Below are 24,580 nucleotides of genomic sequence, written 5' to 3'. Positions count from 1 at the left end.
AGCTATTTCCAACAAAGGCAAGGTGCCCTTTTACGCAGTATATTGCTGCTAAATCAGATAAGTTTGATATAAAATTTTGGCTGACAGCTGACACAAAATCCAAGTGCTGCTTGAATTGATTTCCTTATCTTGGAAAGGATACACAGAAAAAGGTCGGAATGTAACGTTTGACAATTCTTTCACGTAAGTGAAACTTGCCGAGAAGCTAAAGGCCAAAAATACAAGCCTTGTAGGCACTATGAATAGGATTCGTAGAGGAATACCATAGTGTGTCAAACAATCCCGCGGAGATCGACACGACGACCATACTAAAAAGCAATCAATCAACATTCACAGTCAACCAGTGCAAGCCCTCTAAAAACGTCCTGTTGTTGATTACACTGCATAGAACTGTGCCTATTGATAATGGGCAAAAACACTTCCTGAAATTGTACAGTATTATGATTCAACAAAGTACGGGGTCGATCTTTTTCATAGTTTTTTGTCGATTTGCCCTGATAACAGTGCAACTGTCGTTTGTTACTTATTTCATGACTAAGTTTTGTCTTCTCATATTGTATTGTCTCTGCGATGAGAGTTTTGTAGAGAAAAATAACAATTTAATTTTTTTAAAGTTTTATAAATAATAATCACTTGTTATTTTATTTTATAAAAAACAGTTTTATTTATTTGATAAATAATTCTATTAAGCACAATTTTCGTTTAAGTGCACGCAGAGGGCTTCACTCCTGTATATGCAGAACACACACTACCTTTTAAATCATTAATTAAAGCGTCTTGATTGTCCTGACTCCCATTAAGTTCTACAGTTGGTACTGAAGTGAGTTTTGGAGTTAAAGCATGCGTTATTTCTCCATACTGAGCAAGGAGTATTTCTCCCTCAAGGGTTGATACACACTTTTGTATCTTGGTCCAAGGAAGTGACAAACTTTCGCTACAAGTTTTACCAGCATTAATTGGGTCCTCACTTATTTTAGTCATGCAGTTGATGTAATCAGCGAGAATGGGCAATTCGACATATTGAATGGCACATGCATGAACCATATTTCCAAGACATTCCGTTGGACCATGTTGACATATAAAAGTGAAGCCATCAGGCTTAGCGGTCGTCTTTATAAGAATTAAAAAAACCCAATGATTAGTAAAAAAAATAGTTTTAAACCGTCCTACGTCTTACATTTGCTTTTCCGTATGGTATAAATTGAATATTCATGATGTCTTGTAGTAATTTATAGGTTGGATACAAAGTTTGAGTATCATATCTTATACAATCTGGACACCTTGTCTCATAATATAAGGTTATGTTCACTTTGGCTGCTTCCTAAAAAAATCAAATAATGCAAAAGTTATAATCATAAACCCACATTCTATATAAACGGGAATATGAGCAAAATTCGTAGTGTTGTGTCAGTCCTTATTTATTTTCTCATGTTCAATACAGTCTTAAGACTGTGTCTATCAGTATTTGGGACCAGTCCTTTTCATTAAAAAATAAAGTTGAGTGACGTCATCAAAAACCAACATTTATCAGTTTCAAGGATTGATATGCAGGACGGAACTGGACGTGAATGCAGTCTTCAGGATCGACACAACCCTAAAAATACGTACCTTTTCATTAAGATTATTGCATTTGCCTGGAGCAACAAGTCCAATAAGGACCAAAATAGTTATGGACAAAATATGTTGGTTCTTCATCTATATGAAATCAAAATAGAAATGTTATAAATTAGTGTTCAATACCTAAAATAATACATATTTCCTCACCTTGAGTTCAAAATATACTGTAAAAATATCTATAAAGGATTGAAATAAATATTTCAAAATCGTTATCAATTGACAAATGGCCCAATTAGGTATAATATATCTAATATTTATCAGTATATTTATATTGTACGTAAATGACATAAAACTTCTATAATTATTTGTACAAAAAGTACGTTTAGATAATCCTAATTCATTTCAAAAATTATTAATACTTTTTGTTAATTTATTTATTCTATTAAGAAAAAAAACGATCAAAATTATGCTGGAATTAACAAAAAGAAACTAAGAATTTACTTTTTGGCTATGTATTTAGTCCAAACTTTATCAATTTTTTTTCTTATTTAATGAAGATTGACTTATTACTAATTTATTTATCTAACCCTGAATAAAGATAAGTTAAGATAAACAAATGTTATTTAGAAATGAAAAAAATACAACGGGATCATTCAAGTAAATCCAGACCATCTTAAACTATATGTTGAACAATAAGAGAAGCATTTAACCCAATTATTTCAATTTTGATCCTTAGCTTTAAGTTAGTTGCGCAACTTTCAATTCGAAACAAGTATTTACGATGTAGGAGGCCCGGAGGAACACTATAATCGAATTTGTTTGCACGGAAACCAAGTTTCCGGCAAAATCATGATCTCTGGAGTCATTGGGAGCAACGGCAGTATCATGCGGGCATCTACCGTGAGCCAAAGGTGAGCGTGGTTACCGACAGGTATTGTGAACTCCTACCTGACCAAGTGATGAAAGCTGAGGCCAATGGTATTTGAGTTCCTGTTGTAATAAGACCCCTCTCACAAGGGCAAAAGACACAAAACTTTTTTAAAGAAAAGAGAGTTTCATTTTGACAACCTAGACCTGGCCTCTAACTCCTCCTGTATGAACCCCATACGCCATGGATTACTTCCAGACCCACCGGAAGCAGTATCTAAGCAAAAGAAAATGAGAAATGCCACGAAACCTCCTACAAACAAACTTCTTCATCGGGGGGAAGGAGGAAGAAATAAAATGATTTTGTACTTTTTTGTGAAAACCGTTATTTTGATAAACTTTAGTCATCAAATTAATTAATGATAATAAGACATTAATGAGGGTTTAGATGGATCTTCTTCACAGAACATCCAAATATTTGGATCTGAGTCAACTCATAGTTCCATTAATCTCAAATGTGTTTATAACATTGGGATATCCATCATGTTTAAGGATTTCATCTCTTTAAGAAAGGTTCTTACCCTTACTCGATGGATATTATCTCATTTAATGTAAGTATCAGTCATTGTGCAGATGTCCTATAACGTCCAAATATGTTACTTCATCCTTCAAATACACATCTGCCCTATATATTTTGTATGGAATCATTGTATACTTCTATAATAACTGAGGATAAGTTTAATTAAGAGTAGTAACACTGGAATGAAATGTACAGTTATTAACAAAGAGACTTATCCTCATTCATATGCATCTCTTAAAAGTAAAAAAATCATATTTATAACACTGAGTCAATTTATAAGGCTGTATTATTTCTGTTATTCTAGACAGTTTCATTATGACTTGTGAGTCTCTTCTGTCATTGAAAAAAAGTAGAAGACGATCCTGGACTATAAATGTAATGTGGTCCACTTTTAAAATATCTCTATCAGGAAAGCTGCAAAACATATTCTACTCTCCTATACCTACATATATGCATAAATAGTTCATGGGAACACTTATGTAATAAATATATTAATAAATTATCGATGATCTTAAAACTTCAGTAGATTTATATTGGAAAATACGAATGTTGTTTAACATATTTTAAAAGTTAGTGAGTCGGAAGTAATTTTTCTGAATTATTAAATCCCTTGCCATTATATTTAAATATCACTCGATTGTTAAGATTTATGATTTCCACATCAATAAAGTAATTACGGATTACTCAAAATTCTTACGATGTTACAAAACTGTTCCTTATACAATTGTAAAGTATATTAATATGAAATTAACAATTAAAATTATTTTCTTATTTATCAAATGTAAATTATGGTGCAATGCAAAAATAGTATTTATTTATGTACTTGATATAAGTTTAAATTTTTAATTTGTCTCAATTTTTAGCTTTATAATACATTTGATAATTGATTAATTTACTACGATTTACACTTATTACAATGATATACTTCTAAATATCTAGGTATGTATTGAAAAGATTTTGTTGACTACTCTCATTAGTCTAAGGTTTATTCATAAGTGTTTTTGCTTCGTTCCAGAATGCCGTAGTAGTAACAAGGCATCAAAGTCTAATAAAATTAGTATTATGCTTACTTTTCTGAGTGACTACGTTTTGTTATTCAATATTTTCATAAATTATAAGAACTATATTTTCAACAAAAAAATCATACAGAATATTTTCACGAGTTATAATATTTTAAAACCAATAACGGAAGACCTATTTTTTCTAGAAACGTTTAGACGTTGAATGTAATGAAGAGCATCATTTTAATCGTTTTATAGTTCGGTCAAATTTTCAAGTACATGATAAAACAACTAGTTTCTGAAGTAAATGATAATATTCAAAAAGATAAACAAATAACTTATATAAAAAATAAAAATAAATAAAGAGTAAAAAAGGATTAAAATTGAATACACCGGATTAAAATTATGATTTATTTCATTAAAAATATTGATAATGTTCTTCAACCTTTATAAAAATTTTGTTTGTCTAATTGTATTGTACAATACTATTATTAATATTGAATAAATTCACTACATTCCTCTCTTATTTACAATAATATAAGGTAATATATCTATCTATGAAGTAGAAAAAATGAAGTGAAGAATACCCCATACCGTATGTCCTTTCGCACACTTTCTCTTCCTTTAAGTTAAGTACAATACTATTATTAATATTGAATAAATTAACTACAGTCTACTGTTATTTACAATAATATAATGTAATACATATATGTATTTAGGAAATAAAATAAATGAAGTAAAGAATACCCCATACCGTATGTCCTTTCGAACACTTTCTCTTCCTTTAAGTTAAGTATTCATTGACTAAGGGGGTTCACGATATGTTTTGGTATAGGCTCAAACCTAAACACACTCACCTCAGAGCAAGCTCAAGTTACACGACATGCATTCACTTACAAGGGCACATACTCACGTGCGCGTGCAAAGTTAATATGAAAGAAATACCTGAAGTCGTGAAAAAGTTATTAATGTTTGTTACATGGAATATGGAGGTGTTTTAGGAAATGGGATAATATATCATTACCCCTACTGTAACAAAATACCAACAGTAAGGTTATTTTATAACCAGCACTGAATGGGAATTTTATAGTAGCCATCTGTATATCTTACATATTATTTTAATAATATATTTATCATAATTAATATTGGTTTCTAAAACATCACTTTATGATACGATTGAAAAAAAAACAATAACTTTTTAAAATTTCGATACACACTAGAACACTGAAGAACATTTAAACTTTTAAATCCACCAAGGCATGCAGTATATTCTTAAAAATTTCCCACAATCTTTGCCTGGCTTATAAAATTTGATACAATTGGAAAAGATCTGAAATTGAGCGGTAAATTTCCTACTATCTATGCATAGGGAATATATAGTTATTTTTCTCCAATTTTCTCGAGCCTAACAAATTAAAATAGTAATCCCAAATAGATTGAGTTCGTCTGTTTTTAATTAAAGTTTTTTAAGATATGGAACAATAAAATATTTTGTCGCTCTTTTAAAGGGAAGTAAAAACACCATCGCAAAAGGGGTTGCGTCTGTAGGTCATGAAAGGTTAAAATATCTTCTTCAAAACCTCTAATTTCTTTGGAGTGCTAAGATTAAAAAAGACAGGCTTCTTAACCTTGTTAAATCAGAATAGAATCATTAAATAAATCAGCAGCAGACCAAATAATGAGTTGAACTGCAGCCCATGTGGATTAAGCAGCAATTTTCTGATTGGTAAGGTCAGTACCAATCATGAGTCTTTAGAGCTCTCATGAAACCTGTCTCCTCCATCCGGTTTCCTGGACATATCTTAAAGTTTGGTATATATTCACTGGAAGTGCAAATTGCCCCAATGAATGATTTAGTTTCTAGGGGGGTCAATGGTAAAATAGCTTTTAAGGTTCCATTTCTCACCCTCATAGCAAATTGAGACTTTGTATATAACTAGGGGAACTATTGTATATGAATCAATTCCCCATTTTATAAATATGCTTAAAATATAGAAAAACTATGCCCAAGATATCAATTTTATTTTTGCTTGACAACTTATTATTTTTGATCCTCATTCGCACCCTGAAGGAAGAATGAAGGTGTTAGTCTTAAACCAAATCTTTTCTCATACTTTTCGAAACTCCAGCAGGGTATTGATTCTCTGGTAGCTGGGGCTCTGAATTAGCTTCTCCTGTTAAAGTTATCTGCTAAGCATGGATCAGATACTTTTTTTTTTAAAATAAGTATGATTAATTCCATTGAATAAAAGATTCAGCCTTGTCTGCAGCTTTTTTTCAGCTAAATTGGTTCTTCCATTTAACCAAATAGAATGAACCATTATATAAAAGTCCCTATCTTTTATTTTAAAACCATGAGAATAATTTATCAAATCAAATGGCTTTCTAAAGTAAACTCCGACAATAACTTTTGGATGTTTCGTGAAACATCAGAAATTTTCCTTTTCTTCAAGAAGCCTTTCTGAGCCATTCCTGTATTTTTGTTTAATATGAGCTCCATTTGTACAGCCAAAACTCCCGATAAAATTCTGTAAGAGACATTCAATACGATAATAGGACTCCTGTGATTGAAGTCTGTCCCATATTCTTTTTTCAAATCTATCCTTCCTTTTGTGAATGATGCGACATTCTACCCTTCTTTTCCATTGTACACCCCATTCTATATAGAAAGGTCGTAATTTCATTCGGGTACATGTTAAAAAGCTCTCCAGAAACTCCATCTGGGCCGGCGGCCCTGTTAGCTTCATACTTTTCCATTATAAAATTCTTAATATCTTCCATTGAATAAATGTTATCATTCAGGAAATATCCACACCTTTTAGTGATAAAATCCCATCAGTTTGGACTACTGATTGAAAATCCGAATGAAAATATTTTAAAATATCTTTTGGGCTTGTAAATATGTTACCATAAGTAATAAACTTTTTTATGGCAGGAGCTGAGTATTTTCGTTGTTTGGGCAAATTTTTAAGTCTTCTGTTTGAATCAGTCTCATCCATTTATAATTCATTTCTTTCTCGGTTATTTTTGATATTCTAAATTAATTAACAGTAAAGGTACGAGTAAATAAAGAGGTCGAATTCAAAAAATTTTCAACTTTGTTTTTATTTGTTAATAATTTTTCTGATTTTTTTTTTGTAAATAGCAGTGAATATTATAAAAAAATTTAAAAATTTAATATTCGAAAATTAATTTTTGAAATTGGTTTCCAAAAATTTACTTTTTCAAAAACATTGTAAAAAAAAAGCCCCCCTTGAAAAAAAAAATAAATTATAGTTTAAAATGAATTCCCTATTTAAGGACCTAAATTCCTTGGCATTGCCTATTATGTACTAATCATTTAATCATATTTCATATATTGAAAAAAATTCCAAACAAAAGAAAAAAAAATCAAAATTATTAAAATATTCAAATAAACTATTGCAGAACCTCCGACTTCACGGCATGCTTCTTGTATGTTATGGTCGATAATACGTTTTAACATTTTCAAATGCCTAACAGAAGTTGATGGGAAGTATTTTATTAATCATCCAAACGCGTACCTCTACGATGAATCGTTCGTTATGTTCATTATCTTCAGTTTAAATAACTTGCTGCAGCAGATATCTTAATTGCTCTAATGTGAGCGGTGTCAATTGGTTCCTCTTCCATATTCTGTTACTAATATTCGTTTTAATATTTAAAATACTAGAACTGATAGCTTTTTCTTCTGTACTATAAAATGTTCTAGATATCATACCAAATAATATGTATGCCTTTACAAAATTTGGGCTAAAATTCGAATGAATTCTTGATTTACAATGATAAAAGACTTGACGATGTTTGAAACAGGACAATCGCTAAAAGCATGTATTATATTATTAAAAGTTATCCCACAATCCTTGCAGGGACGATAAATAAAATTGGATAAGATTATTACATATTTGAAATTGTGCCGTGAATTTTCGGCTTTTATTGATGCCCACTAGAGAATGCACAATCACCTTACCCCAAGATGGAGGAAGGCATGACATTTTTATAAAAGCTCCACTGATTAGTTCAACCTCAGGGTATACCCTTTTTCCTTGAGTGCAATTTCATATACCATGGAGTGAGAGGCACGTGTTTTAGAAGTGATCGCTTCATAGGAAGAATAAATCTTCCGGTATTAAAAATAAAATTTCTATGAGTGTCATGAATAGTTATAGTATCACTTTCGTTTTCCAACATTTTCGGTGATAAAAGATTTTTAAATAAGGGTCTCTTTTTTTAGTTTCTATGCACTATATCGACGATATTATTCGAATCATAAAGAAGTGACAATTTCCATATGATTTTCTGGATCGCCCCCCCCCATTCCTTTGAAAATCAGTTAATAATATGATTTGAGAGATCTATACCAAACATAAGAAACTTAAAAACATGCGATTCATAAATAAAATTCCTCTATTTCACACTAGGTTTAGTAATTATATCGACAAAAACTTTTATGTATATTCTAGGTAAATATTTTCTAATAAGGACAAGCCACCACCTAACTGCGAGCAAGGTATTTTCAGCGCTGTAAGATATTTACGATTAAATAAAGTGTTAAGCCAGCTTTCTTCTTACTCGATAGCTCTCCCCGATCGATGGGAGTGCAGCTGTGACATAAAACATTTGAGATATTAGTTTAGTATTATATAGGTCTACCTTTTTCTGAAGCTTTAGCGTTCTCCAGGTTTTACATCATTTTCGTGCATGCAAGAGCAGAATGTTCCAATTGGTATCTGAAGCTCCTTTACTCTGCCACTCGATTTCCAATATATTTATCCTCTCAACGATGCTACAACCGTTTATTTTAGTTGAAGGAATCAAAGGAGAGCTAATGCCTAAGGATAAAATAGGCGTTTTCTCTAAATTAATTTTCATTCTAGAAATTTTATGGAATCTGTTTAAAAAAGCTTCCAGAGTCTCGATCCTCTTATTTATATGATCAAATGAATTTCCTTCCACCATAAAACTGATGACAACATCCAATACCAGCCAATATTCGATAGGCTTCGTTTAATATATGTAGTTAAAGGTCTCCAATGACCTAAGCTCTTTCCATCACCCTTCTTTGGAATAAATGAAATTCTTCCACGAGTTAATGCTTGAGGAAGTTTTCCTTTAAGTTCCATCTCCTCCCCAAATTTCAAAAGATACGGTACTATGGCATCAGATCATAAGGTATAAATTTTTCCTTTAATGTTGTCGGAGCCAGATGCCTCATTATCTTTATAAAAATGGTTTATGTAATGTAGAATATTTTCATACGAGAACACCGAACAAGATTCTACTTTTTTAGCAAAATAATTCCTGTGGCATCCAACAATATTCAGGAAATTTTATATGAAATAGTTTCAGAATTGATTTGGATTCTGTTATACTTTTGCCGTCAAAAATAAGTTTCTTTATCCTTTTAGGCGATATGTCGTTCCTAGGCAAAAACAATTTTAATCGCTTCAAAGGATTTTGTTCAATTTCAAACTTTCGCCTCATTTTATTTTTTTTAATCTCTGAAATTGCCAAGTCTTTGGCAATTTATTGTCTTTTCTTTTTTTAATCAAAAGGATAGTAGTGTCCGGAATGGTTGAGACTAAAATTTGATATTATTTTTTACACGAAAAGGAATAATCAAAAGATATTTTTAATCTATCTTTCAGAGAGGCTGTAAAAATTTCTTGTTGGATAACTCAGTAAGTTATTTTATTTCTTCTTAGTGAAGCAGGTACACAATTCTGAAATAACTAACTTATGATCAGAAAAAGGTGTGAATTCATAAAATGCTTTTTTTTGCAAAAAGTATAAACATGGAGAAACCAAAGCATGATCGATTCTAGAAGATTAATGCCCAACACGCAAAGAATAGTCTAGGTCCAAGTCCAATGATAATATAGTAATGATGTGTCGTTCGTATTTTCGTGCCATTTTTTCGTGCAAAAATCAGTTACGTCATCGAAACGGCAAAGCCATTTCAATAGCAGTAGTAGTTATACATTACATATTTAATTAACATACCTATGTAATCAATCATCAATGCCTAAAATGAGTAAAAATGGAAAGGAAGAATTAAAAAAAAAAATATTTGTACCGTTGCTTCATGCAATTCTCCAAATGGAATTACTTACTTTTTATTCCCCTAAGGATTCTCATTTTCGTCATATATGGATACAAGTTTGCAGAAGGAGTGACTATGCCTCAGTTTCCCAAAATCTGTTCCAGTCATTTTACTGACGAAAATGATGAGAGAGATTTGAAGAATGAATTGTTGGGAAATGCCGCTGGGAATAAACTAAAGAAGGATGCCATTCCAAGTTTGAAACTGTTCAACTCTGTGGTGGATGATGGAGATCCTAATCCTCGTGAGGATGAAAGAGGTGAAAGATTGGCTAAGAGACAGAGGAGAGAAATGCTTTATCAAGTCATGAGAGAAGTTGAAACTAAACCCAAAGAAGATTCCATTTTTGACAAAACCAAGAGTGTTGAAGTGAAACCTGAAATGGGAACTACCGAATCCCAGACCGTCAAGGATTTTCTTACTAATTTGCAGAAAAACAAAATCAAAGTGTTGCAGAACTAGGTGCAACCACTTACAGAATTCCTCAATCTGTATAAGACGGCAAATGAGGGATTCAAGTCAAAGAAGAGTATTAAACAACTCATGAGAAAAGAACTCCTTAAATGGTTCACACCTTCTCAAACAAACATGCTCATAGCTAAGGACAAATCTATGACACGGTGGGAGAAAGGAAGACATTATTAATGGCCTTTCTTTAAATAGCCTCTCAAGCAGGACTTATAAGTACATAAGGGACAAGAAGTTATTTCCTTTACCGAGTGTGACAACCCTCAAAAGGGGGATTAAAGATTTTGAAACACTTCCTGGAGTACAAAGAGATACCTTAAAAGTTATTGAAAAATAATAAGTTGAAGTCAATAAGGAGTCAAACTATAAATATGGTGTCCTATATTTTGATGAAATGTCATTATCCAAAGAAGTTACTATTTGTCAAAGAAATGAGCAAATATTTGATATCTCTGGTACTCTATTATCTTACTAAATGAAAACAGCAAATTTATTAATCATTGCAGATTTTTTTAATTATACAACTTACCTATTTTATCATGATAACAGCCACCATTTTAATATTACTACAGCCATATAAACAATAAAATAAGGTAAGAATAAATTTTTTATTGTATTTTGTATTTTCTTATCTTCTCTTCTACTCAACTATTTCCTATTCAATTAGCTCCCTTTGCAAAACTTTTATTATATTGAATTATAATATTTTTGTTTCACCTTTCAGGTCATTATGGTTCGAGGTTTGATTTCATCCTGGAAAAAAGCGATTTTTTATGATTACGATAGAGCGATCACCAAAGATTTATTGTTCAAAATTATTTCGGAGTTAGAAAAAATAGGAATTAAAATATACGCAATCGTTTCTGACATGGGAACGAAAACTCAAAGATTGTGGAAACAGTTTGGGATAACGGTTGATCAAACGTCATTCGTAAATCCAGCTGATTCCAGTTGTTCAATTCACGTTTTTACAGATGTTCCTAATTTAATCAAGCTATTAAGAAATTACTTCATCGATGATGACTTCAAACTACAAGATGGTGCAATCATAAAACCAGGCTCTCTGAAAAGAATTCTACAAATTGACAATAATGAGTTACGAATGAATTATAAATTGACCCCTAAACATTTCAATTGCGTGAAAAATGAAAGACAACGCGTTCATTTAGCTACACAACTGTTTAGTAAGAGCTCTGCGATGAGTCTTCGTTTATTATTTCCCTATGAAGAAAACTCTCAAAATGTTGCTAATTTTGTGGATTTCATCAATTCTTGGTTTGATGTTATGAACAGTCATGATCCTTACGATTCCAAGAATGACGTTGGAAGCGGATTTGGAAAGTACCTTGAAAAGCAAAAAAAGGTTCTCGTGGACACCATCAAGATCATTTCATCCATGAGACAACTTCCGGTTACGAGCAACAAGAAAACCAAATTAAACCCGTATCAAAAAGGAATTATCATATCATCCAAGTCTCTTATGAATTTGCATGGTCATCTTACTTCTCAAAATACCACCATTGAATATATTTTGTCGGCTCGATGTCAAAATATCATTGGAAAAATTTTCTCACGTATCTGACGAATTGGTCGATTTCGCCAGCATCCTAACTCTGTGGAATTTATGGATCGATTTTGTATACTAGTTATATTCAATTCATCACAATTTGCTGTTTCAACCGCCGTTGTCAATTAAAAACTGCATCATATGACTCCTCTATTTTGGATCAGATAAAAAGTACCCTTGATGAAATTTCTCTGGTAAATGAACCAGAAGAAAATAACTATGATGAAGATGATATTGACATACGAAATGATATACAATTGCTGCTTGAAGAAGGTGAAATGATAACTGAAAACCCTAATACTTATGAGTATGAAAATTGTAAGCTTGAAGATGAAGATAAGGACATTGATGATATTTTAGAAGATGAGGGTAACAAAATTAAAGATGATGAACTACTGGATCCATCAAAAGAATGTGAAAAAGAAGCATTCACTTATATCACTGGATTTTTGGCAAATAAACTTCATGAAGAATTTCCAAGTCTCGGTACAAAGACAAAATATTTAGATTCTGATCAACTCGTACAAGCAAGTCCATGGATTGTTTCTAGATCTCAAGGAGGTCTTATGCCGCCCTCAGGAGTATTCCTGGAATTTGGGGTGCAGGCTTTTTTGGTCTGATAAATATATTATTAGTCACTCCTTCCAATTCTGAACTTATTAATTGCAAAGTTTTTATCTCACTCTTCGGACTTCAAGTCAATTTGTTGTCAATAGAAGAGAAATGATACATCTATATCTTCTATTGACACTTCATGTTCATGGGTTTGATCCTTATCAGTTTCGTTTCTCTTGCTCAATGTAGTTTCATCTATATTATGGACTTTAGATATATTACTTAATAAGGGCTCCCTTTCGGGAGCATAGGGTTCACTACTGTTATTAAGACAAGGTAGATCTTTAACAAGCTCTTCACGAAAAATATGTTTGGTTGCAGTATTCTCTGTTTCCGACTTTTTTTCAGTTCCTACTTTCATTGATCCCAAATATTCACGCCATTTCATCCGTTTATTAGCAAAATGACCACCTTTATAACATCGAGCGCAGTATTTACCTAGACCTAGATACCAGACCCTAGTCTTCAATCCCTTTATAGGAAGAAAACCTGGGATATCAATTGTGGGGGTTACCTTTACGAGATAGTTCCAATTCATCAAGCCTTTAAGTATTTCTTCTTGAAGACAACATTCTTTAACAGGGCCTCTAAATTCTTTGAAAGTCTCAATAATATCTTCAACTCTGATATACTCGTGTGGAGAGGGAATTGTAATTTCTTTTACATAGACAATAGCGTTCCCATATTTGTCTCTTCGTTGAGCTTTCAGACCTTTAACAACCCCTTTTTTACCTTTATTGTTTCCATCCGGTTTTCTGATAACAAATTAGTCGTCCACATTTGCAAATGAGATTCCTATATCAATTTCTTTCTTTTGATTTTTTTTTCCAAAAATTTTATAAAATAAATTCAATTTTTCAAATTATTTTCCCAAAAAATTATTCTTTTGGAAATAACTGAGCACTTTTGAAAATAAGTTTCAAAAATTTTAATATTTGAAATCCTTTTAAAAAAAATCAATTTTTTTCAAAATTATAAAAAAAAAATGAATTGTCATAACATAAAAATTTAGTTACGAATATCAATGTACAAGGTGGATATAATAAATAGTAAATAGCCATAGTCTTTGGCTCAAATTCTACATTAATACAATAAATGTAGTTTTTTGTATATAAAACGGGTCTTTTTGTCAGGGCTGATTTTACCTAGTTCGAAGCCTGTGTCAAAGATAAATGTGCAGGTTTAAGACGAAGAAAAATGTAAGCTTTTTTATATTGTTGAGGCATTATAATGCTTTTTAAGGTTTTTTTAACAATATTTTAACATTTTGATCACTTTTTTCCAGTCTCCCTATTTTTAACAATCAAACGAAGGGCCTAGGGCCATTACCCCCAATTCACAACTATAAATCAGGCACTGCTTTATGTAATCATAAGGAAAACAATGTTTTAATTTATGTCAAGTTGAAATATTCTATTGGAACAATCATATCATCATTTGGACACTTAACCATAAATTAATTACGATTACGTGCATTGAATATGTTATTATTGATGATAATTGTGTTTATTTTAGGGATGATAAAAAACATGGTAAGCCTTATAATTTCAAGAATGTTTATGACGAGAAGCAGCTTAGTTGTTATGTCGTTTCATTAGACCAGCTACAATCAGCTGTGACGAGGGGATAGGGGAGGATGAAATAAACTAAGACATATGCAAGAATTACTCCGACGTCGATCTTCAAATCTACTCTGAGTCCAACAAGGACTTACAATTATAACTCCGCAACAAATCCTCAAGGTTACTTTCCATCTTTTATCTACACAGACGAATGTTCAATTACGTTGCACGTAAAATTGAATGAGATTCATTTCTCAGGAATTAAATAATAATGTCAACACCAGAGGATACGGAAATTGATTTTTCAAATGACGAATTAAAAAAAAAAAAATGTGGTAGTCAAAAAACACGCACGATTTACATAACTAAATATATCCTTGGAGTGACAGAATGAAAATACATTTTAAGAGTTCACAATGTATTCATTTATTGATTTAGTTTCCTAATTAAATTCATAAAACACATATATTATAATGATTAAACTTATAATATAGTATAGCAGTATATAATTACTCCTCATTAAATAAATAAATCAAATTACTTCCTGGTAAACTCTAACAACTATTTAAATTTGTCGTATTCTATTTCATTAGGAAAATTACGAAAACATTTGTATTTAAGAATGAATCTAGAAGTATGTTGGATCAAAAATAACGTGAAATGTCACATATTTTGTCTCAATTAATTATTATAAACAAGTCAGAGAAGGTGTAGTTACTTTTTATCTTCTTTATCTATTCCTTATCCATTTAACGAAAACTGTACTGTTGTGTGCCCTCAAATAACTTGTGCGGAAATTTACAAGAAATAGGATCTACAAGGTGAGACAATCCAATTTCATCATGATTCGACTTAAAATTATCGAGTTCAATGATTGAAGTCGAGTCGAGTTTGCTATCAAAAAATGGCATAAATATGAGAAGTTAGGTTGCTTATTAATGTGATATTTAGTATGTATATTTCATTACTCTTTAGGCCCACCAGATACGTACGATTATAAGTAGTGATGGAATTGTAGAATCAAACCAGGGAATGGTTAACGATGGATTCTGATTATTAAGGGCTTAAGGGTTTCTCCCCGATATTTTTTTTTAAAAATATAGTTGAGTAAAGTGTAATTTCAACGCAATATGTGAATCTATATAGGCTATAAATACATAAACTATAAAATACTAGATACAGGGTTGATTTTATCTAGTGGTACACATTTTATTATTTTCAATCAGGAATTACATTGGTGCAAAATTACGGAGGAGCACAATAAGACATATTATCTCTGAACAGAGCAAGCTGAGACGATCAGCTACAAAGAGCAAAGAAGATTCTAAATTTCTTCAAGGCCAACAAAAATTCGGGCAATGTTTTGCTCTTTTCTGATGAAAAAAAATTCTCCGTAGATGGCAATGTGAATAAGCATAACAGGCGCTAAAACACAACCAAACATCCAGACAATGTCTCAGCTTCAGTAAGACATGTCTTCAGAAGTCTCTGGCATTGTGGAGTCTACCCTCCCATTCTTGTAGAGAGGAAGGAATGCTCAATGCAGATGCTTACATCGAACTTCTAGATAAGAAAGTGCTACATTGGGTCAGAGAAAAGTTCGGAGACAACTTTGTTTTCACTCAAGACGGAGTTCCATGTCATCGTACCGCTAAGACACAAGCCTCCCTAAAAGGCAACGTTACGGACTATTGGGAACTTAACATGTGGCCCCCCTCTTCCTCAAACGCAAACCCCTTGGACTACTCTATCTAAGCACGTCTGGACAAGAGGGTTTGTGCTACTCCTCACAGGAGGGTCTAGTCTCTGGAAACTTCCATAAAAACAGGAATGGATCAAGCTCGAGTTTGACTGCATAATCAAGGTCTGCAAGAGATTTAGGCCAAGTATTGAGGCAATTATTAGAGATAAGCGCTCACACATTGAATGAAAGTTGTACCAAAAACTATTTTCAGATGATTTGGTTAAATAAACGTCCTCGCAAAATCTCTCGTTTAAATTTTACACTTTAAGAAAATAAAATGTGTACCACTAGATAAGATTAACCCTGTATATCAATAATGAAGATTTATACCATTTTCATAGGCGAGATGGTATCCCCACCCATCCTCCTACAACTGGAGCACTGATTATAACTTGCAGTTTTAACTCTGGGAGCACTAAGTAGATAGTATATAGTGCTTCCTGTTTAACTACACAGTCCAAAGGACACGAAATATTTAGTATATGCTCCTAAATAAAACATAACATTTACAACGTAAAAATATTGCGTTGCCCTTGGCCGTCAAAAAAATACTTCCTCTATGTCCTTGGCCTGCGCAGTTTAAACTGCCAGATTGTGGCGGATCATAGAACTTGTATCAATGACCAGTAAGTTATGGCGTAATTCTAATCCTAAGTTTATAATTTTGTACTTCGGAGGAATAATGAGATATTCCTTGATTTTGAAAATAAATAACTAGATTCTTGATTACTTGAGACACATATTAATATTTCGAGTACAAACTATATTTAGTTTTTCAAAAGATATTTTAGACGAATTCGAGTAAATTACAAGATAAATTGTCTTACTAATGTCGAGTGTTTTTCTAGTTTAAGTAAAACTCGAATCCAACTCTAATCATGATTAAATACATAATTAATCCATTCTCATTATGCATACCCATGAAATTTAGTCATATTTACTGTACTCATCCAAATGTCTAATGGTATAAACAATTGGAACAGAAGAATTTAAGCTTTGTTCTTATATGAACAAAATCCCCAGAATTAATAATAGATGATAGACCCTATGAAATGTAATATAGTTAAAAATATAGATACAACAATATTTTTAACAGTCCGGGGGATTGTTCACTCAGACTTATTCTTCGAATCTGTAATTCTATACAAACAATAAGTGAGTTAAGGCTACAAACTGACATTTTATTCTTATTGCATATAGGTGAATGTTTGATTAAACTTAAAAAAGTTATGAAATGAAAACCCGAAGCAAACGGTGTATTATTCTATGTTTAACGGGCCCGTAAAAAATATACTTTTTTTTATATTAGAATTAATGTTATAATTTTCTTCAGAAACTGTTCCGATTATCTTATTAGATAGGAAATGAGAATTTATCTACAATAAAGTTGATATTTTAATTATCGTTCAAAAAAAGAAAAAGGTGTATTCAATAAGTTTATGGTTAATTTATATATTCCCCATACTTTTAGCAATGCATAGTATCAAAAAAAATAATAAATGTAACATTGAATCAAATTATCTTATTTTTTTAACAGATGCAAAATTTTGTGAATATCGCCGTATGTGCAATTGTATTGATGTCTGTGTCTCAAATATCCTCCTTCAATATCTATCAAAACAGCCATAATAAAAAATTTCAATGGGTAAGGTATTATAAACTCGATTATAAATAATTTATTCATTTTGACAACATTATGAAAATACGATTTCAAAGTGTTTCAGATATTTTTGACTTTATTTAGCAATGAGTTAACATTCGCCTCCATTAGTTTAGGATTATTCAAGAAATTCACCCATAGTTTTTTTTGAACAGATGCATGTGGATATTGCTTTAAAGTGTTTTGTTCTTTTTCAAAATCCTCAGATAATTTTACAAAAGTTGACTGATAGCTCGTTACTTTTGCCTGTAGTTTAGATGCAAGAGACACATATTCTTCATCAATTAATGGCAAAAAAAGTTTAGAACCACTCCCTAGATCTTCATAAAGTGACTTCAAGCCAGACAATGATCGATTATAAAGTATAATATTTTGTTGTGAATGCCTTTCACATTCCATCATATTATTTTTACGCGAAGAAATGAAGTCGGTGAACGAGGACAAGAGTTTATTATATGTCAAAGGTACACTAGGCGTAGTTGAGTTTAAAATGTTTCCTAGTGAGGCCAGTGTTATGTCATTGTGTGGGTTAACAACTGTAGTTGTAACAATACCAGATAGTTCATCCTTTATGGACTTAATAGTTTCCTTGGTTTTAGTGAGTTGACTATACTTCATTCTATGATGATCTTGAATACTTGACACTTCATTTCCAATACGCTTGAATCCCTGAAATTCATTTCTTAGAAGAATAAGGAGCATTTCTTGTCGAGAAAACTGTTCCAATAATATCTCCTTTAAGACATTATGTCTATCAAGAGTATACTTTTGGCGATATAACTTAATCTGTAGGATAAACATGAATAAAAAATATAAATTAGATATACACTTATATCGTCATAAGAATTAACCTTACTTGACAGTCTAAATTCAATATTTGCCGACAATGAAGAGCGGCAATTTCATCCAAAAGAGGACTCAATGATTTCTGAGAGGCACTAATCAGTTCAACTTTAATTTCATCTGTTATAATGTTATACAGTTGTTGTGATGATACCATTAATCCAGAGGGTTCTTTATTCAGATCATTTTTGAAAGAATAAGTAGTTAAATATTGGAATGCCTCTTTTTCTCCCTGTAAACGTGCAGAAGATAGAGTTTTCCTTTTTTCTTCATCTTTAAACCCTAGTCTCAATCTAGAGATTTCAGCCACCAACTCTTCAAATTCCGCTTCGCTTCTTCCAACAACCAAATCGTAACATATATTCTCTGATAAATCTCTTGCTTGTATTCCCACTTTAAATTGTTTATCGATAAATTCATCAACAAGTTTACTAAATTTATCGTCCTCTTTTGTAATAGATTCAATGTTGAACTCTGAAATCAGACTGAAAATCATGGATTACTTAATTAATTGTTAAATACAAATGTGCATTTTCCCTGACGGCATAAATTGCATCATAATGGAAGGAGGAACTATCTTGGGGTCACAAAGTTGATATTTTTAATACATTTGAATGAAACTCCATCAAATGGCTTTAAAAATAAAAAAAAGACTTGATACTTGTATTGGATACTACTTGATGCAAATGATACAATAATGACATTTGCATTACATTAAAATATCTTACAATTTCTATTGTAATAGTTAATTTATATCTACGACACAGAAATAAGATATTATAATGATGTAATATCATATTTGCTATTCAGGGTCTGAAGGATAATAAAACAAGGCTATTGAGTGATCAAATTTTGACGGACAGTAAAGTTTACGTCCTTCCATTTGTACATTTAATAGTTGACTATTTTCCTTCATTTTAATGTAAAAAAAATTATGAAAGTTTTCCGTGTTATAAAACTTTGTTGTTTATGCCCCAAAATGGACGACCTCCAAATTGTGACGTAAACATACATTTTTTTGGGTTCTTTGAAGGATGTTAATTCTGAAATGGAGTGGAGTTCTCTAATGAGTAAGTCTAGTTGTTGTGTGTACTGATTGGAGGCTTCCATAAGGGAATGTCCTCCCTCTCCTGCTCCTGGATGAGTTTGCTCTTGATGAGTGATGCTCTGGAAGCGAGAGCAGACTCTTGCCTCCCCACACTCTTGCTACACTCCCACATCTCCTTCTCAAAGTCCTCCAAAGATGACAGCTCCCTCTCCAATGTGTCCACTTCCTCCCGGACATCCTCCACGGACCTCTCATCCGGAAGTGCATCCAAGGCTTTCTCAAGGACACAGTCCGAGAGACAAGGTCCGGCACCTTCACGATAGTTGGCTTCATTCTTCCTTAAGAGGTGCGTCTCAGGGTGGACGTTACAAAGGAGCCACTCCAGAAATTCCTCTCCCCATCTCCCAAACCCAATCCAATTCTTCTCCGTCAGAGCTCTCAGGAATGTTCGGAGTCTCCATTCTCACCAAAAAGTCCAGTAAATCCTTACCTCTCCCCATTTCCAATATTCTCTATACAATAGACTAGTCAATGCTAAATCACTTCTCAAGGAGTCCAACACTTTCAATTACCCTCTAAAATCAGAGAAATTATTCATTGAATCTGTCATTTGGGGTTTACTGTACATTGTGGCCCAGCTGGCTCCAGCGGGAAATTTAAAAAAGGACCATAGATACAGTAGCTGACTCAAATGAACCCTAGCCGATAGGGAGGGCTGGAATAGATTCTTATTATATGCTTTAGTTTTTGCCACCACAACTGCTATATTTAGGAAATGGGGTTCATTATAGAACTTGCATTATAATTTATCCATCTTTGTTCTGAAAGTACATTCATTCTATTGGACGACCCCATTTTACATATCGAGGCTTGATGACTAAATTGTATTGACTCAAAAATTACAAATATTAGTTTTAATTGCCTATATGTTATCCTACAAGTCTAATATTTAAAAGCAGAGAAATTCACAGTAATGAAATGAATTTCTCAGATCTATTTTATTGTAAAAAAACGATAATTCATAAAGAAAGAATAAAGTTTCCAAGCTTCATTCTGTAAAATAAATATCTGAGTTACGATCATTTGCCGCTCAACTCACGATATGTCCTAATTTTAAATATCTAGGAAAAAATTGTTTAAAAATAGTTGGCCGTTATCCCCTCTATATAAATGATGAGGAATTAATACTAACTCGAGTAGTGGGACAGTTGCCCATTTGGTAAATATTTTAACAAAATGAAGTATTTAGAAAGACATTTTTAATAAGTAATTCAAACGGTGACTTTGAAATGTTGGATAATAACTTATGATGCTTGGACTGAGTTGAACTTTAATTTCATACGACATAAAAAGTATGTAGTATGACAATCTTCCCGGTATCCCCTATTCTTCTTTTCATCAAAGAAAAGAAGAAGGGAGCAGCAGTTGACAAATATAAATTCTTAGATTAACATCATGAAAACTTCTCCAATGAAGTTACTCAAGACGTCGTCATCCAATGAAATAGATGGAAATGCCACCTTTTGGGGCCCTCTCTATTCTCCTTGTCGACTGTGATGAAACGTTTTGACAATTCTGACGGCCTTGAGCTAAGCTGACGTATTTATCAAGTCATATTCATTAACTTATGTTTTTGATACTTTGCTTTTACGAATAATGTGAGTCAAGCCGGTGGTATTTAGTAGTATAATATCTACGTAGACTAAGAAAATATAATACAAAAGATGTTATAAGTTTTGTATTACGGTGATGAGTTGTCCCTATTCAATTCTACTTGACTCTTCCTTTTCAACTCTTACTATAGTTAATTATTAGTTATTACAATAAATAAAAACAGACTGGATGACTCGCAATGATTAGTTTTAATAATCATGCTGTTAAATACGTTTTAATTTGTGCTTGCGCTATTTTCATCATCTGGAATTTTTATCCCAAGCCGTCTTCTCTCCCAAAGGTCTCATTTACTTCTCTTTCCTTAGATTTCATTTATCTAAATCCAAATGCATGCCTTCTACTTACTTGTTTGTCATTATTCAGCTCTCTCGCCCCCACATGCCACTTTGATGGATAATTAATTCATATTCCATACAGTTAAATTACTATTTTCTTTGAGTTCCTCATTGGGGGGGATATGTTTTCTACTCTTCACAAAACAAGTTATGATTTAGGAATGATATATTAGAATGAACAAAACATAATATGGATCCGAAACAAGAAGAAAATCGTTTCCTTCTCTCAATTAGTTCTGTATTGATTAGCCATACTATTTATCTTTAATAAATATGCAAGTTATTAACTCAATATTTATATTTTTTTCAAACTTATTTCTTAATTCTGAGTCTTTAGAAAGGGTATTTATTATCGAGAGACACTCATTTCAAACATACATTCATTGATCAATAATTATCTTTTATTTGTCTAATTAATAGGATAACATTCCCAAGGTTGAAGTCAGCGCATACTATGAGGTCTTATGTCCCGATAGCATTCGCTTCGTTCGCAATGAGCTCCAAACAACATACTCAAAGCTGAGTAGTATTATGAACTTTCATCTCATTCCTTATGGAAAGGCATCCGTGAGTTCCTTCCTCCTTATTTCATGTTGCTATCTATCTATTCTTACGATATTTAGTCCTTTGCAAAATCTGAAGGAGGATATGAGTTTAATTGCCAACATGGTCAAGAAGAATGTTTTGGAAATATGGTGCATGCCTGCAGTATTAAGTATGTTCAATCCAAATCCGTTTTGCTTGACTTTGTTGCATGCATGATCAAAGATAATAGAGATGCTATAAAAATTGGAAAAAGTTGTGCTAAGGAGTACAGCGTAGATTGGCAACCCATCGAGAGGTGTGCCCATTCTATAGAAGGAGAAAATTTACTTTATGAAGAAGGAGAAAAACACATAATCTCAGTCCTCGTCTTAGATTTGTTCCCACTGTTGAACTCGACAAAGTCAATCAAATCAGCGGAGTCTACTCCATGATTTAGCTATTCAAGTTTGCAAGCATTATACTGGACCTTTACCTAGTGTTTGTACTGAATTAAACCATTAGCAATGTCGTTACGTTTTATACTTTTTATACAATATATTATTTATAGTTTAGTTTTATTATAAGACTTATTTGCAGACACAAGTTAAATTTATTTAAATAGATATTCTGTTGTCTTTTGCCCACTTTCTCATTACTTTTAGGATGTGCTCAACTTGAGGGCCAGAATTCGATTTAAGTATTTGTGCAACCTCTTCTAATAGCTGTCTTTCTTCGTTTCCAGCAATGATTGCCTGGAATACTCCAACTGCCGCTCCTCTTTTTCCCTCCCAGTATTCAGGATTTGGATCTAATCTTTCCAACATATCGAAAGCCTTGACTGAGTAGTAGAATTGTCCCATCTATAAGTAAAAGTGTATAATTTTATACTTCCTCAAAAATCCTTGTTACCTTATAGCAGTCATTAGCGATAAGCTGTAAAATTGAAAAAGCCTCTCCTGATGTTTCCATTTTTAAATATAATTCCCATGCCAAGCGAGGTTTCTTATTCATAATATAACATCGGGCAAACCAGGATAAATAAGCATAATCATTCACCATCTTTTCATTTTGAATCTGTAAAAATATTTCCTCTGACTCTTTGAAATTGCCAACAGAGGCCTTTGCTTGTGCATAGTTAAAATTGAAGGTATCGTCATTATAATAATATGACTTTATAGAATTCAAATAAAGCAAAACGTCGACGAACTGCTTAAGTAGGAAAAAACAAGCAGCCATGCACTGACGACCCGGAATTGTATCACATTCTGACGCTGATCCACCTACTAACTGAAAATATTGCTGAGCAATCTTTAAATGCTCTCGAGATCCATTTTCTTGGCCAATTGAGGCGTTAACAACACCTTTTAAAATATACTCTTGTGGAACTGTTGGTTCTAAATCCTTTATGAGTGAATATGCTTCATTGACATCATCTTGACGTAGGAAGTATATAACTAGATTGAGTCTTGCTTCAGATACCACATCAACTAATGGGGGCAAAGTTTGCAAGGCTCCTTCTCCATTGCGAAATACCACCAAATTATGCTGTATTAAATCTTGCCCATAATTAAAATTTGTCGTAGTTTGATCTTTAAGGGTTTTTAATTCTTGCTCTGCTGCTTTTCCATTATATAGACGAAAATGATTACAAGCTTTTAGATTGATTGCTGTAGCAGAATCTGGATAGTGTTGCAGATATACTGCTAAAACCTCTTGTGAAACGTCATAATAGTCCAATTTATAATAACAGAGCGCAACATAAACATTGAGTGCCAAATATTCCCTATTATCTAATAAAATGAAATATAAATCTAAATGAAATAATGAACAAATTATGTAATTACCCAATAAAATCCTTTTATATATATCAATTGCTTCCTGGTAGTGAGATCGAAGATAGTGAATGGAAGCTAGACTCAACTGATCTTCAACAACGTCTTCGAGCTCTTGATGAAACGTCATCAACTTTTTTTCGTCTGAGAACTTATGAGCTAAATGGAATTTTAGCCTATTTCGAAGTTGGGATCTACTATCCGCCCTCTCAGCTGCCTTCTGGGATTCATTGTACATACCAAGAAAAGAAATAAACGCATGCCAAATTTAACCAAGCTTCTTTGTTTCCTTTTCCTTTTTGGTCATGAGTTGTGATAGCCTCATATTCCAGCATTGCTCTTTTGTAATCCCCAAGATGAAAAGCGCAGTATCCCATCCATAGATCAATGTCACTACCACCTTTACCCGAATTACGATCAAAATCAAGTAAACTCAGTGCTCCCGTATAGTCACGTTGGCTAAGAAACTCATCAAGGGTTGGAATTTTCTTTTTTGATTAGCCCCAGAATTTATGCTAGAACTAGAGGATTCCAAAGCAGAGACCGCTGGCTTTGCTCGAGATAAAATCATATTTTGTACA

General features: G+C 32.4%; 3 protein-coding genes and 1 pseudogene across 4 annotated transcripts; 1 reads left to right on the top strand and 3 right to left on the bottom strand.

Annotated features, from left to right (window-relative positions):
- Positions 1 to 623: 623 nt before the first annotated feature.
- Positions 624 to 2,612, bottom strand: LOC121122365 (GILT-like protein 1). Its single transcript, XM_071890492.1, has 5 exons — positions 2,506 to 2,612; positions 1,765 to 1,793; positions 1,609 to 1,695; positions 1,178 to 1,321; positions 624 to 1,110 (listed from the first exon to the last, which is right to left on the bottom strand). Exons 3-5 carry the CDS (start codon positions 1,693 to 1,695, stop codon positions 703 to 705), a joined length of 639 nt encoding a protein of 212 aa, XP_071746593.1. The 5' UTR covers positions 1,765 to 1,793; positions 2,506 to 2,612; the 3' UTR covers positions 624 to 702.
- Positions 2,613 to 14,876: 12,264 nt separating this feature from the next.
- On the top strand, positions 14,877 to 22,739 carry LOC121122364 (GILT-like protein 1; annotated as a pseudogene).
- LOC121122362 (uncharacterized) lies at positions 17,729 to 20,354 on the bottom strand. 2 transcript variants are annotated; one of them, XM_071890280.1, is made up of 4 exons: positions 20,260 to 20,354; positions 19,598 to 20,208; positions 18,599 to 19,070; positions 17,729 to 18,528 (listed from the first exon to the last, which is right to left on the bottom strand). In XM_071890280.1, exons 2-4 carry the CDS (start codon positions 19,693 to 19,695, stop codon positions 17,803 to 17,805), a joined length of 1,296 nt encoding a protein of 431 aa, XP_071746381.1. In that variant the 5' UTR covers positions 19,696 to 20,208; positions 20,260 to 20,354; the 3' UTR covers positions 17,729 to 17,802. The 2 variants fall into 2 exon arrangements, with proteins under 2 accessions (XP_071746381.1, XP_040573269.1); XM_040717335.2 differs by having other exon boundaries at positions 19,598 to 20,307.
- LOC121122361 (intraflagellar transport protein 56-like) lies at positions 22,698 to 24,570 on the bottom strand. The gene is given in 5 exon segments (XM_040717334.2): positions 22,698 to 23,027; positions 23,077 to 23,957; positions 24,012 to 24,246; positions 24,248 to 24,493; positions 24,496 to 24,570. Coding segments are annotated over 5 exon segments (1,683 nt in total). The 3' UTR covers positions 22,698 to 22,781.
- Positions 24,571 to 24,580: the final 10 nt, after the last annotated feature.

Source organism: Lepeophtheirus salmonis, chromosome 8 (assembly GCF_016086655.4).
Source record: "Lepeophtheirus salmonis chromosome 8, UVic_Lsal_1.4, whole genome shotgun sequence".
NCBI lineage: Eukaryota > Metazoa > Arthropoda > Copepoda > Siphonostomatoida > Caligidae > Lepeophtheirus > Lepeophtheirus salmonis.
This window is presented reverse-complemented; position numbering and strand designations above follow the sequence as displayed.

What these genes read in the sequence shown, in the direction of transcription:
- LOC121122365 (XM_071890492.1), bottom strand. Translation starts at nt 1,695, where the DNA reads ATGAAGAACCAACATATTTTGTCCATAACTATTTTGGTCCTTATTGGA. An exon ending in GCAATAATCTTAATGAAAAG is followed by an intron (nt 1,322 to 1,608) that starts GTACGTATTTTT and finishes TGATTTTTTTAG; the next exon opens with GAAGCAGCCAAAGTGAACAT. An exon ending in TACCATACGGAAAAGCAAAT is followed by an intron (nt 1,111 to 1,177) that starts GTAAGACGTAGG and finishes ATTCTTATAAAG; the next exon opens with ACGACCGCTAAGCCTGATGG.
- LOC121122362 (XM_071890280.1), bottom strand. Translation starts at nt 19,695, where the DNA reads ATGGAAGCCTCCAATCAGTACACACAACAACTAGACTTACTCATTAGA. An exon ending in TTCAAAGAACCCAAAAAAAT is followed by an intron (nt 19,071 to 19,597) that starts GTATGTTTACGT and finishes CATGATTTTCAG; the next exon opens with TCTGATTTCAGAGTTCAACA. An exon ending in TATTGAATTTAGACTGTCAA is followed by an intron (nt 18,529 to 18,598) that starts GTAAGGTTAATT and finishes TTTATCCTACAG; the next exon opens with ATTAAGTTATATCGCCAAAA.